The sequence below is a fragment of the Euleptes europaea genome, chromosome 1 (assembly GCF_029931775.1).
Source record: "Euleptes europaea isolate rEulEur1 chromosome 1, rEulEur1.hap1, whole genome shotgun sequence".
NCBI classification, from domain to species: Eukaryota; Metazoa; Chordata; class Lepidosauria; order Squamata; family Sphaerodactylidae; genus Euleptes; species Euleptes europaea.
Genome location: NC_079312.1, coordinates 54,560,581 through 54,575,818, shown reverse-complemented (window position 1 = coordinate 54,575,818; position 15,238 = coordinate 54,560,581). Strand labels below are relative to the sequence as shown.

The 15,238-nt window shown below is 41.4% G+C and overlaps 1 protein-coding gene across 1 annotated transcript in view; it reads right to left on the bottom strand.

The window, feature by feature from the left end:
- The window catches only part of UROC1 (urocanate hydratase 1), a 54,576-nt gene that overhangs the window by 3,755 nt on the left and 35,583 nt on the right, over positions 1–15,238 (bottom strand). The window contains exons 15-18 of the mRNA XM_056846907.1: positions 11,991–12,061; positions 10,900–10,998; positions 9,343–9,442; positions 8,242–8,323 (exon numbers count right to left, since the gene is read on the bottom strand). Of these exons, the coding sequence (XP_056702885.1) occupies positions 8,242–8,323; positions 9,343–9,442; positions 10,900–10,998; positions 11,991–12,061 (352 nt within the window). The remainder of the gene's footprint in view (positions 1–8,241; positions 8,324–9,342; positions 9,443–10,899; positions 10,999–11,990; positions 12,062–15,238) is intronic.

Below are 15,238 nucleotides of genomic sequence, written 5' to 3'. Positions count from 1 at the left end.
CATCACTGGATCAGGGGAGAGTGATATGGTCCACATATTTTCCATGGGACCATCACTACAAATATGTGGCTTGGGATTTGAAGGCTCTATTTTCACACTGTCTTTTTGTCAGATCACAGGAATGTGTACATTGCCTTGCTAAATTGGGCCTCCCTTCCCCATTTTATCCTCTGAGGTAGATTAAGCTGAGTAAAAATGGCTACCATAAGGGCACACAGCAAACTGAGGCAGGATGGAGACCCGAATGTGACCGTAGGCTGACGCTCTAACCACTACACCATACTTAGTCTCACAAACGAGGCATGAAGGTGATGGCCTTTTCCCTTGTACTTTGCTCTCAGCTTGGGTTGCCAACCTCCAGGTGGTAGCTGGAGATCTCCCCTTATTAAAATTGATCTCCAGGCGACCGAGATCAATTCACCTGGAGAAAATGGCATATGTGGAAGGTAGACTTTATGGCATTATATCCCAATGAAGACCCTCCCCCTCCTCAAACCCTGCCCTATTCAGGTTCCACCCTCCAAATCTGTATTTCTCAACCTGGACCTGGCAACCCTACTCTCAGCACCTATATCCCTTCCAGAGATATTCTGCTAATGAATATGAAGTTTTCATATTCTTTCAGCAGTTGAAAGACTGATCCTCCATGAATTGGACAGGGGCCATGGCTCAGTAGTAGAGCATGTGCTTGGCATGCAGAAGGTCCCAGGTTCAATCCCCGGCATCTCCAGTTAAAGGGACTAGGCAAGTAGGTGATGTGAAAGACCTCAGCCTGAAACCCTGGAGAGCTGCTGACGGTCTGAATGGAGAATACTGACTTTGATGAAACAGGGCCTGATTCAGTAAGGCAGCTACATGTGTTCATGTGAATTTTTCTATTAAAAAAAACAACAACCTGGATCTAAAACCTGATCTGGGAATTCAGATTTTGAGGTAAGAATATGTTTACTTACCAAGGAATGGCCAATAAATAGCTTGCAGAGGTGGCTCAAGAGTTTACCTACAGGTCTGGACTACTAAGTGTTGGATTCCTGATCTTTTTTTGGTTCTTAGCTTGTTCTTTTTATAGCCTCATCCACCCTAACAGGAAATGCATGTCTTCCTTCTGCAGTGGCAACATCTTCCTGGTTTCTGGAAGGCTGACATATACAGACATGTCAAAAAGGAATGTCTCCAACTCTTCTATGTGCTTCACAATTCTCTCTTACAGGCAGCACAAATGACTGTAACTATTGTAACTGAGCGCTTCATATCAAAGGTATATACAAACAAAGGCACGGCAACGGCCTGCTAGAGCATTTATAATTTGCCATCGATAATCATGGCAGGAGAGGGATGGGGGAGAATGAAAGGCCTGACGGCAATGGATGTTTATGTGCAGGACATCAACTAGTATTAATTTGCCCTACATTTTAAAATACCAAGGTTTGTTCTTCTATCGTTCATCTTTTACACTAGACAGAATAAACTCATATATGAAGCTTGGTTCTTAAGACTTCTTCCACTTATACTACATCCCATCTGATGTGGGAGTGGTATTCCACTGCAGAGCACGTTCCTCTGGTGTAGGCTCTTTCCACATTACTAAAAGACACTTGCCTTGCAAGAGAGGAAGTGCCTAGTGCCAGAGGAACATGCTCTGCAGTGGAGGGACACCCCTGCAACAGAAAGGGACACAAGACAAGAGGACAGATGACTGGGCATCTGTGCCTGAGATCCTTTTAACGAGAGTTGGCAGGGACAGACCCTTCAACCACTTGGAACTACAATTCCACTTCTATGAAAATTGTGACAGATCAGTTTCCATTCAACTTGTATTACCCACAGAAGATACAAAGCAGAGGAAATCTGTTTGCTTAAATCCCACTATAAAAGTATAAAGTATAAAAGTTTTCAGTGAATGAAATTTTATTGTATAGTAGGGCTGTCGATTCGGTTCATCCCGAACTGGAAAACAGCCCAATTTCCCCCGATTCAGCGGTTTTCAGTTCTGATGGAACCGAATTTAAAAAAAAGGCGGGAAAATGATGAGCTGAATTCGGCGAGTTCGGGGCGCACTGAATAAATTCAGCAAATTCGGGGGCTCAGAATCAGCAGCATAACCTTCAGTTAGTAAGCAGCATTCTCCAGCGGCCAATGGTGACCAAGCTGGGTCTTCTCCTGGCCAATCAGAGCAGGGATTCTCACTTTTGAAATGGCCAGGAGAAGAGTCTAAAAACTCTCTTCCCTCCCCTCCCGTCCCGACTGTATTCATTGCCTTCCAATTTGTTGGCGGTGCTGCTGAGAGATCCGATTCCTGACTGGGCTGAGCTGCTGGTGCTTACCGGAATAGGATTGGATTTACTTCTCCTCCGTGCTCCTGCTGGAAGACAATTTGATTTTGGGGTTTTTTCTCTATACCTTTTCTCCTGTGTGTGTGTGTGGGGAAAGCAAAGTCTGTGTGTGGGGGGGGAGCAGTTTCTGTGGGTGGGGGGGAAGCCAAAGGGGGCTTTCGCCCGTTCTGCCAAGGGATGTGTGCCCGCTCGCCTCTGCAGGAGTGTGTGTTCTGCTTTTAAAGTTTTAAAGTTTAAAGTTGAGTCTGTGCAGCAGCTAGTGAGTCTCTCTCCGCTCGGCACCCGCGCCTTTTCCTCCTTGTTTTTTTTTCCCGTTTGGGGTTGAGCCGAGCCGTACTGGTTTGGGGGGGGGGGCTTTCACCCATTCTGCCTGGGGGGGGAGTGCCCGCTCGCCTCTGCGGGAGTGTGTGCTGTGCTCTGCTTTTGTTTTTTGCCAGCCTGATAGTATTGAAAGCTATGTCTTAAGAAAACTTTTAAACTAAAACTTAACTAAAACTTTGTAACTAAATGGGACATTTGAAAGATGTCATTTGCATTTCTCAAGTTCCCTCTCTTAATTCTACAGATACTGCCACGCAATTCTTCAACAGAATCAACAGTTAGTTTTTTCATCCAAGAGTCGAAATCTAGAATTATGACATATTTTGGTTGCTACACCAACAGATCCAAGATCAGTGAGATTTGCCTTCTTCAAGACACCTAAAAAATGATCACAAATTAAATCTACAGCAAGTCATGTTCGTTGAGTTGAGTTTTCCAACAAGTCTTCTCACTTTTATAGGAGAGCACTCTGCCCTCATTAGTACTGGGTCATATATTCAGATAATCAAAGAAACATGTGGCATTTTGACCTAAGCTACCTCCTATAATTTCCAGATGTCTCCATTCAAGGTGATCAAAGAACTCCAGGCCCCTCTCGCAATCAAGACATCACACTGTTGACTGTGTACTTCAATCGGTAAATTGCCTGTCTCTTTGTTTCCACAAGTCACTTTGGGCTCCTGCTAATAAACAGGATTTGAGAACTGAGTTGCTTTAATCCCTAATGTAACTGTAATTCCATATTTGGTCCAAATAACAGTAAATGTGGCACCAGATTCATATGGATAAATTATATCTATCTCTGTTTAAGCTGTGTGATGATCAGTCCTATAACTAAAAACACAGACAAGATAATTCCTCCAATCACTGGAAAGATGAATTAAAATCTTCCAAAATCCTTAACAAAATAAAGCGGTCATAGAAAAAGCTGGCTGATAAAATCCAAGTAAACACATCACGGTGCATATGAGTAACCTTGCTACAATTTTCTAATGATATCAGATGCCCAAACTTATGTATACCAGAAGTTCAACTATAAGGTATGGATGTTGGGAAAATGAAAAACTAAAAGCTAAAAGCTTGTTTATTTGGGGGTATTTTTTTAGTCATCGAATGCATCCGATCTCCATAAATCACAAAATTTGGCATGCCCTTCATCCTTTCTCATTTCCACTGCAGACAGCCCACATGGGAGATATAGCAATGTAAGTAGGAATTTACGCACTTACTAGTTAATAGAAAATAGCAATGAGAACATATGATATGTCCTATGTAATATGCCTGCAATTATATAGCTAACACATTAAGAACTGGCCCCGTAAACACAAATGAATCTGCCTTATACTGAATCAGACCCTTGATTCATCAAAGTCAATATTGTCTACTCAGACCAGCAGTGGCTCTCCAAGGTCTCAGGAAGAGGTATTTCACATCACCTAATTGCCTGGTCCCTTTAACTGGAGATGCCGGGCATTGAACCTGGGACCTTCTGCATGCCAAGCAGATGTTCTACCATTGAGCCAAAGCCCCTCCCCATGCTCTATTGTCTTTGGGAAGAACTAAATAACATGGAGCAAACCGATTCTGTTGCAAACCAAATGATGCTTTGAACCATAATTGTGGGAGCTGCATCAGCAATGTAGCTTGTTTTGTAATGGAAGCAGTTGCGCTTGGAGCCTCCAGAACAAAGCTTGGGTTTTTCAGTTTATTTATTTATCACATTTGTATCCATTGAGAAAAGCAGCATACATGTGCTGTACCCGACGTTATCTTCACAACAACCCATTATGACTTTAGGAAGCTAACTGGGCTTTCTGAAAATAGTTTGCAATTTTCCCTTTCATCCTGCACAACTGAATCAGAAGAGCAGGGCGGATCAAAGAATCCAGTGCACAGGCAGGTACTACAGTGATGAGATAGAATAAAAGAAGGTGTCTGCCTGAACTAATTGCTAGAAGGCTCTCATGCCCTAAGAATTGTTGGAGGTTTAGTGCCCAGTTAAAAGAGATTTGTTTCATCAAGTTCCTACTTTGCTGCTCTTTTTTAAGAAAAATGCCAGAGCTAATTGGGGATGGAGGGGGTGGCTAGCACTTGACCTGTTTTGCATCAGCAATCTGTTGCTACATTTTAGTATAAGGGCCCCTTATATTGGGGTCTGAAGGTCACAGTTTTTAAATGCAGCTTGAAGGGCATCTAAATGCATCCCATCCACTGACATTCTGAGTGCATATACATATAAACATGGTGTTGGGTGTAGGGTTTTTTTTAAAAAAAATCTCAAGTCATTTTGCTCTTGTTTAGAAAAGTGAGACTTCCAAATCATGCTATGGTCACTCACCAGAACATTTAGGTCTTTGAAAACATTTGGATATTAATGAAAGAGAATCACACAACTCTGGGCCTCAGTCAAGAACATAGTTTTACAAAGTCCAGCAAAGCCCCTTTAAACCACACAATAAATTGTCTGTGTTTCCCAGAAGTAGCTAAAACCAAAGAAAGCCAGGAGGGTCAGACAGGTTTTTCTGAATTATCATTCTTTTCCTTTTTTTCTTTGTTTTCACGACCAGTGAATATTTGTATTTGTAACTCATTTGTACATACAATGCACACATCTTGCATCAAGGCTGTGCTTCTGTTGCAAGAATATCAGATTTCCTAAGCACTTGTGGGGAGGGGAGAGATTGGGTTGGTTGGTTTGTTAGTTTGCCTTTATTTAAAAAAGTGCTTGTTCAGTCCCTTAGTAGAACTCTGATTGCTACTGTGATTATTTTTGCAAAATCTGAGAGCATCAGTGTTATGAACACCTACTAGATATGGTTTTGTGACATAACTAGCGATAAGCACCACAGCTCACATTCTTCCATGCTGATTTGTGAATCTGTTCTTCCAAAAGAAAATTATTCAGTGGATGAGTTTCCACATAGTCTAATTAACTACACACCAGGACAGGATCTAGCCATATTTTAAGTGACAAATGCTAGCAAGGCTCTCTCCCCCCTCCCCCCAATTCCACTGGAGTTCTCATACTGTGTTTTATTGTAATTATTAGAAGGGTGTGGGCTTTCATTCTTTTGTGCTAGAGCACCATCTGACTAGATTTCTTGTGCTTGTGTTGTGCATGCAAAGAAGCAGCACAGTAGTACTCCCCCACCCCACCCCAGCTTTTGTTCCCACCAACAAGCTTAATCTTTTACAGGACATCATACGGTTGTCATTGACAAGGACTTTCAGAATTATTGTACAAAAGCTAAGTTATTGTCTCTTTCCTGTACAACTGGCAAGTGAAAAAGAGGGTACCACATGGTTCAGGTTTTCCTTTGCCAACATCGTTTCCCCCTGCATAAGGACTACAGCATCTGTGTTCAGCCCAGGACTGCCCACCTCACTAATCGCTACTCACATCACATGCTATATCCAATAGATGATTTTCACAAGTGGAATGTCATGGGTAGGGTTGCCAACCTCCAGGTGGTGGCTGGAGATCTCCTGTTATTATAACTGATCTCCAGCTGATAGAGATAATTTCGCCTGGCTTTGGCCATTGGGCTCTATGGCATTGAAGTCCCTCCCCTCACCAAGCCCCATTCTCCTAAAGCTTCATCTCAAAAAGCTTCCACCGGTGGCAAAGAGGGACCTGGCAACCCTAGTCATGGGCCTGTTAACAGATGTCTGACAGTAACTTCCCAGTCTCTCTGACTGGGTACAGTGGAACACAACAGGAAATTTAAGATGAGTGTTACCCTTGCAACTTCCACAGAATTTTCTCTTGGAGAATTCACAGCTTCAATATTGCAAACAAGTAGCAGCAGCAGCAATACTCTGACAATTCATCCATCACATTATCTCTCAGCAATTAAATGCTATTAGTAAACAATGCTATAGCAAGCAGCAGAGGGATATCCATAAGCATACAGTCCAGCTGAAAATTATTAACACGGGTATGACCATTAATGCACATCCCTGTTCTGAAAAACATTCAAGGTTGTCCTGAATAGCTGTTGTTGTTTACATAGGAGACCATCAGATGTGCCCCTATGCACCAATGGGGAAAGCAGGCAGAAAGGGGCCAGTATGAACTGCCAGGAAAACATGATGGAGACCTGGGAAAACATTTTACCCACAGTCACCACTGAATTTAGTTAGAGAACTAAGATAAACGTTACAAGAGCACCAGCAACACTTGTAATCCACTTTCAGCATTGTGTGCACCCCAGACCACAAGTTTTATGTCCCATGTGCACCTCCTAGCCCAATTCTTTGAATATCCATATGACCGATGCCGGTGGGTCCTGAGCTGAACACTGCAGTCCTTACATGATTATGGTACAAGAAAACCGGAAGCCTTTTTCAAGGGTTTGCTTTCCACACTCACTAATTGTATTGTAGGTGTGCAACAATTCACCAGGAACTTATACTGCACAAGTATTCTCGCTGAAATAAACAGGAGCTGTGCAAGATCTCTGGCAATGCTCTTTTCCCATTAATTTCAGTGCAGTTTGTGTTGGACCACATCCCCACTGATAGTACGTAAAGTGTGAAACAGAAGCTCTGGAAACTCCCATGCAAACATAGTGTTCAGGACTTCCTCCACTACCCTACAATCACTGCCTTTTATCAGTGATGTCACCAAAATTCAGAATTACCAGGCTTCACATATAATTGTTTTCCAGCTTGTAACACTCAGATGTATGAACTAGAACTTGGAAAATGACCCCTCATAAGCTCATATCTGGTAGACAGTCAAAAAAAGATTCTGTACGTTTATAATCAGCATTCAGCAGACCACGCTTACTCTGAACAATTCACTGGCTGATGTGATATGAAATGATGAGAACTACAGAGCATTTTGGTGGTGGTTCCCAATCTGTGGAACTCCCTGCCCTTATCTATTTGCCTGGCATCCTCTCTGATGGCTTTTAACTATTTAGTTGGCTTCCATTCTATGCTGTTGTCTTGGGCTATTAGTTATTGTTTTTCCCCAAGAGAATTTCAGAACTGCTTACGTTTATGGTGATATCATTTTAAATAATTGTGGTAAGAACCCAAGTCAAAGAGCCATGTAACAAATTTTAAATAGATAATTAATTAACAATGCTAGAAGCTTTTTAGGTGCATGTGGAAAAGTTGTTTTAAACAGCTTAGTTTCAAACTATTTGAGTTGTTTCTTGCAAATCTATTTGGGTTGTTCCTCGCAAATCTTTTATGTTGCTGTTTTCCATCCAGATGGAAAGCTCTCGTCTGTTCCTGGGTGTGCTTGGTGGGAGGGAAGGGTCAATTTCCAAACTGAGCTTCGGTGTTATGGGTGTGTACAAGGCAGGTGAAATGAAGCAACATCTACAAAGCTCCAGTGCACTCGTGTACAATTATGAGTTGGGAGACAACCCTTAGACAATAGTCACTTTTTTCCTAGATGCTCATTGAAAAACCTCAAAAAGGCTAAGTCAATTCTGAAAAGCTGAAAAGGGGAGTTCATTTATCACTGCCTAGTACTGCTGCAGCATTATGTATCCCGTATCACTTTCCCTCCTTTACTCACACAGCTTTCACTGGACAATGTCTCATCATTTCAAAGTCAAGTTCTCCTTACCAGCCAACACCACCGCCGTTGTGTAAGGCAACCCAGGTAGCCCCTCTGAACGCATCTCCTACAAAATTCTGAACAGCCATATCTGCAGGGAAGGAAAGGAAATCACAGAATCATAGAGTTGGAAGAGACCACCAGGGTTATCTAGTCCAATACCCTGCACCTTGCAGGAAATTCACAACTACCTTCCCCCCCACACCCCCAGTGACCCCAACTCCACACCCAGAAAATGGCAAAAAAAAAAAAAAAAAACCTCCAGGATCTCTGGCCAATCTGGCCTGGAGGAAAATTCCTTCCTGACCCCAAAGTGGCGATCGGCACTACCCTGGGCATGCAAGAAAGGGCCACGAGAGCCAAACGCTGATGCAAACCTTCCTGCCCTCCCTCTCATGATCTGCCTTAGGTCACAGAATCAGCATTGCTGACAGATGACCATCTAGCCTCTGCTTAAAAACCTCCAGGGAAGGAGAGCCTACCACCTCTCGAGGAAGCCTGTTCCACTGAGGAACCGCTCTAACTGTTAGAAAGTTCTTTCTAATGTTTAACTGGAAACTCTTGTGATTTAATTTCAACCCGTTGGTTCTGGTCCAACCTTCTGATGTATGGGAATTTTAAGGGCCTCATAAAAGGGAAAAAAATGGAAACCCTACTTTATTTTTAATCCAGCTACTTAAAGCTGGACTATCTGATTCTTTTTCAAAAATTTGTTCTGGAAAATATACAAGGATTAAAAATGTAATTACGATTTCTCCCATGCAGCTTCCTCCCAACTTTGGTGTGCAAAAGATAGCTGTACATATTCATATATCTAATCCAGAGTCAGTCATCAGTCATGCGCTCCCAACGTGTGATGTGCTTTTTCATGTTTTAAAATGCAATATGTAGTTTTAGGGCCCATTCCTGAAAAATGGGCCCAAAGCCCTTAGGAGGCCAACTATGGCCTTCGCTGGCGCCGGGGCCCACACCGCCAGCGCCCGGAAGGCGCATGCCGGCGTGAGTGGTCCCAGCACTGGCGTGCGAGTGGCCCCAGCACCGGCACATACAGGCCATCGAGTTCAACTAGGGTTGCCAACCTCCAATGTTTGGTTAAACATAACAGCTGACCTGCACAAAGCGCTGATCCGTCATAGATATTTGATGTCTCTCTGTAAGGACTGTCTGTCCCACTTACGTCATGGTGATCTCGACTAAGGACAACAGGCGCCTGGTTGTTGTTTTTGTTGTTGTTTTAAAGGAGAAAAGATTGGAATTTTTGGTGATTATGCCAAATAGTGGTAAAATGCATTGTCTTTTATTTACCAAACTCAGTCAATATAGAAATTTCATTAACCACTTAATTATATATTAACTAATTAACTAACCAATTAAAATAATGCTATGGTCTCTCAATAAAAGCAGGGCCATCTGTAAACAAGGTGGGATGGACTACATTGGGAAGCAGATATTGAAGTGCTAGGGAGTAGAGAGAGAGAGAGAGAGAGAGAGAGATCTAGTCACAGAGCTCCCAACCTATTATCATAACTCGTTTGCCCTTGAATTGATAGGATATAGAGTTTGGTCCTGTTTTGTGCTTCTAGCAAAGTCTGTGGTCTATTTGTATCCACTACAAGGATGGCAGTGGCCAAAACAAGATTTTGATAACATTTTAAAAAGAGACACAATACACACTAAAGGGTATGGGAGTTTGACCTTGCAATTCACAGCCATGGATATTTTTCCTCTCTTAGGCTATGATTGCTTTATAAAACAATGTTATGGGCTCTTTGTGCGCTCCAAAAAGATCAATTGTATTTAAAATATGACGATCAATATTTTCAGAGTAACATAAACCAGACATGCCTCAGTCAAGATTTACCAGATTGAGTCCTTACCGCGTTATGATTATTCAGCTAGAGTACTGAAAGATGCCTGGTATTGCAACTTTATTTGGACTGAATACTTTTAGGCCAATTGCTGATCTCACAGCCCCTAACGCTTTTGATGGACTTAAGTGTTTTCTCAAGGCATATGTTACTGAACTAGATTAGTGCCAAGGTCTTTGTTTGCTTAGGGTCCCAAAAAACCTTGGGGCAGCTCTGGATGGGTCACCCTACCAAATGAACTTGGACTTGTGGGTCACCATACCAAAAAGATTTGAAACTGCTGACCCAGACCAAGTTTACCCATTAGGCTAAATCCTACAAGGTTTCTAGTTCATGCCCAGGAATCCCCCATACAGGAAGCTGTTAACTATTGTGGCTTTCCAGCGTTTGCACCTAAAGCAGAAAAAAAATGCTTTTGACACCCTCCTTGGTGAGAGTAACTCTCTAGAATGAAAATGCTATAATGGATCATTCCAGATGGGAACAGAAAAAAGAGAAGGCTTTAGAAATCTTATAAAATATCACACTTACAAAGGCTCAGCACAATAGGCTCAACCCAAAGCCAAGCTCATTTCAAACTATTACTTTTGTTACTTTACTACAGATTTTACTTCAAGCAATTTGTATTTTATGTGGAAAATATTTGCCCCATATTCCCCATCTCAATTTTGATCCTGTCAATATGGTGTTAACACTCCTTGTGGATGGTTAGACTCTACTGCTCTTTCTCTTCCAGACCACTTTTAAATCAAACATTTCAGGTTAGATTGGGTAAAAAAACAAAGTAGAAAGATTGTACCTTAATCCTGCCTTCAGCGATGCCTTGGTTAATAGCTACTGCAATAGCTACACGGCCATTCTGATCAGAATACAAAATTCTGGCTTGGGAACCTACAACCTAGAAAGTAGAAAGATTGCTAGAATAAAATGTCTTGGCTTTAACCCCATGGTCCAGATATGGCCAAAGCCAAACCTGTCTCCTTTAATTGAAAAAGCAAGGATAGTGAATTCATGGCTGCCTGTTTCTAAGGACTAAGGTATTACACTTTCCATTGGGCTATATTTTTATCTATACTCACACAATGAAAACTAATCATTCTGTATTTAGCTGCCGCAAGCCAGCATATTGACAACCTGAGACCCACAATCCAATATTAACAGTTCCCTTCTTGTCAGATAAGAAGAATAGGACTGGAATTATTAATGGAAACTGAAAAGGAACTACAATTGCAAAGAACGCCAAATATCTGCGATGCTTTCTGTCTCTCTGTGTGCAGTATTTGATTTCCTAGTTCTGAGATGTCATATGGTGATTCCCAATGTTAGGTTTCCCTTGTTTCCATGCCTTTTCCTGATCACTGATACCGATCCTGGGTATTACTTTAGCTGTGGCTAATTTTTTGTAGCAGTGGCTTCTATGTGGGGATGGAAACAGAGCCTGGTATTGTAAGATTAGTTCTGTCCAAGGCTACTGGGTCAGTGGATTGTTAAAGAAAGAAAGATTCCCAATGTTACACTTTATTCATCTAAGGCTCTATATGTTGTTTTTGTTTTGAATGACCAGTGTTTCGATCAAGGGCAATTAGGATGGAATCAGAGTTCTATATGATCCACAATTACACAAGTAATAACAATTTCTTAAAATGAAACATTTTGGAGGAGTGGCTGTAAAGAACCATTTACCATTAAGATGGACTATAAATGAAGTGAAATAAATAAATACATTTGATAGGTAAACTGTCACTAAAAAACAGAGACAAAAACAAATTTGGGAGTCAAATATCTCATTGTTGGAGACAAACTGGTAAGAGGGAAACCCATAGTATCCATATCTAGACCTGAAAGGTATATTCCCTAGCCTAGGATCCCTGAGCTTCATGATACACATACCAAATTGTGCCTCCTGGCTTCTTCAATCCAGCGGATGTTGTCACGGTATTGCTGCTTTACAGAGTCACTTACTATAAAAAAAACGAAGCAAAGAAATGGCTCGTATAATTATTACAGCACAGCCAAGTTATGTGATAGCTCCAGAGCCCGCATGCAAATCAGCTCTGAGATATACATAAAAAGGAGAGAGACATGCACACCTCCAAGATGACCCCACTGGTGTTAAAGGAGTAGAAGAGAGAAAAAACACTATGATCGATTGCCATGTCACTAGGCTTATATATAAACATTCAAGTCCCACAAAAAGAAGAAAGGATAGAGTATTCATGACCAGGTAGAATCTCCTGCTAAAGAGGCCTGTAAAATATATGTGCCAATGCTCAGGAAACAGACATTACTTCACTCCTGTGCCATGACATTTTTCATAATGTGTAGGGCTTTGCAGCAAGATGCTTTAAATTATACATTGAGGATTAAAATGTCAGTCTTTTTAATAACAAAGAGTCAAGGCTGAAACATCCGCTTCCTTACACCAGAAATCTTTTATGGAAATATAATCTATAAGGATATTACTAGACAAATCAAAAAGGAAATTAAACAGGGGTTTGTATAATGTAATAGAGGAAATGTCATAGAGTCAGGGAACTGTCAGATGAGAAACGGCCATGGGAATTCCTTGACTTCATATTGGTGTCAGCCCATAATTCTGAACATTTCTTATCATCCATCTTTATTAGTCCACTGTGACTTGTTTATGAGCATGAACTGTATAGAACTGGAATGAAATTTCCCCAGATTTTGAAATCTGGCAGAACTTTGACCCATATTTGATAATTTGGTAATAAAATTTTAATATCACAGTTTGAGAACAAAGTCCCAATTTGCCTGTTCAGATAGGCTGAATGATGATAGAATAAAACTAATTACGTACTATTGCAAGTAAGTTAAATATGGATTGCTGCTGCATGTCCTATGACAACTATTGATTTCTACATAATGGATACTGTCTGAGAATGGCATCCACTGTGTGTCAGGTGTCAAGTATAGTCTGCATATTGTCAAATAATGACCAGTGCTTCCAGCCAACTCCAAAATCGTTTGTTATCAAATGTAGATGACAACTAGGCAACATTTATCACCTATTCATAGAACCAGAGACCATTAAGAGAGCATTCATTCACATTAAGATTTACAGAGGAGAGTTCCGGGGGGTGAGGGGGTAGCTCCAGGGAAAGAATGGTGACACTGGTCCCTGTCACAAAAACCACTGCTTGTGTCATTGTGTTTTTACAAAATCACAAAATCACACAAGGTTGTAAGAGACCACAAGGGTCATCCAGTCCAACCCCTTGCCATGCAGGATCTCACAATCTAAGCGCTCCCGACAGATGGCCATCCAACCTCTGCTTAAAGACCTCCAAAGACGGGAACTCCACACACACACCCCAGGTGGTAAAGTACCCGTTTTTAGAGGCACTTTTCCTCCTCATCTTGTGTCTCCTCCTCTTTTTCCCAGGCAGAATTACTGCTCTTTTAGAAGTCTAATTTTTCTTGGTGGGGGTTGGGAAGAGAGGCCCTTCTTAAATAATTGAATTTCATTGGTTCTCATAGGTTATCCGTGCTGTGTAACCGTGGTCTTGGTATTTTCTTTCCTGACGTTTCGCCAGCAGCTGTGGCCGGCATCTTCAGAGGAGTAACACTGAAGGAGAGACACTATCCTTCAGTGTTACTCCTCTGAAGATGCCTGCCACAGCTGCTGGCGAAACGTCAGGAAAGAAAATACCAAGACCACGGTTACACAGCACGGATAACCTACGAGAACCAATGAACTCTGACCGTGAAAGCCTTCGACAATAATTGAATTTAATTTGTTTTTCTTTTTTTAAAAAATGTTACCATTTCACCCATGAAAATATTCCTATCTCAGTTTACGTGGGTGACTCTGCTATTTGCTGATCTTTATTTAGGTTTTAGAAGATACTGAAAGTACATTGTGATCTTGTCCACTTTATTTCCAACAGTAAGGAAGTTGACTCCCTGATGTTAAGAGTTATTATTTGTATTTGCTAATGTATTTTTACATCCTCCCAGCCTCTCCAAATACAAGGAGAGCAGGGAACGCATTCTTCATTCAGTTGACATTGTTTCACTCCCCCCTAAGCCCTAACCTAGTCAAGCAACCATTCTTCAGAAGGTATTCAACTTCTGATGGAGATATCTCATGTAATTTTAACAACAAAATAGGTAGCTTTGGGTGTGCTGACTATTTTTGAAGAGTCAAATAATGAACCTATATGCAAAATAGATCATGATATATGCAAAAGTCAGCCATGGGCTTTAGCGTTCCTTTGCAAGCTCTGTTGAATAAAGCGTAGCCTTTCTTTTCCTCAAAATGATGGTGAATGGTAGAATTAACTCGTTGAGGAATGCCCCAAATTCAAAGAACTGGAATTTTGTTTTGGTTATTGTAGCAACTATAGGCACAAACCCTCCGAAGCCCCAGTGCCCTGACAAAGGAGCATCTGCAGTTCCTTATCTAATGGACACCTTGATACATGAGCCACGAAAGGTAAAGGTTTACCTCAAGTATCAACTGATACAGTGAGAATATGGATTGGTGGGTCCACATGGAATTTGATTAATAGGGAAGCCATTGTGTGCTTGCCTCAGTTTATCATTCAGTCCACATTTAACCCACTAACATTCAAACCACTTCTGGCAATTTTCCAGTGGGTGGTAAATACAGATTGGGTGACAAATTTGGTGTATAGCAAACCTATCACACACTTCACCCGTGTGTCAAACTCAGTAGTCATCTACTTAACTCTCTCAGCATACAAATCTGCTCCTGTGCCTTGGCTATCTACAACATGAAAATGGCACCGCACATTTAACAATCTCTGGAATGAGATTTTACGTAGATTCACATTTAGGGCTGTAGCTGAAGTACTGCTTTTAGCTCGCATAGCTGAACCACAAGCAGAACATTCAATAACAAAGAGGTCAAAGAGGATTCCCTGAAAGGTTCGTTTTAATAGGCATCTTTTCCAGCTTTCGTTTCTCACTGAATTCCTCTCCCCAGAGCTCTGCCAAGCACAACAGCAAATCCAATAATAGAGCTGCCACCAAATCTGCTTCAGCCGGCTGGATTTTAAAATGTCATTTTATATACACATATATATAATTCCAATGGCCATTTGCTTGTGAGACATACATCCTTCTGGCCTTATCATGCATTAAAATATTTT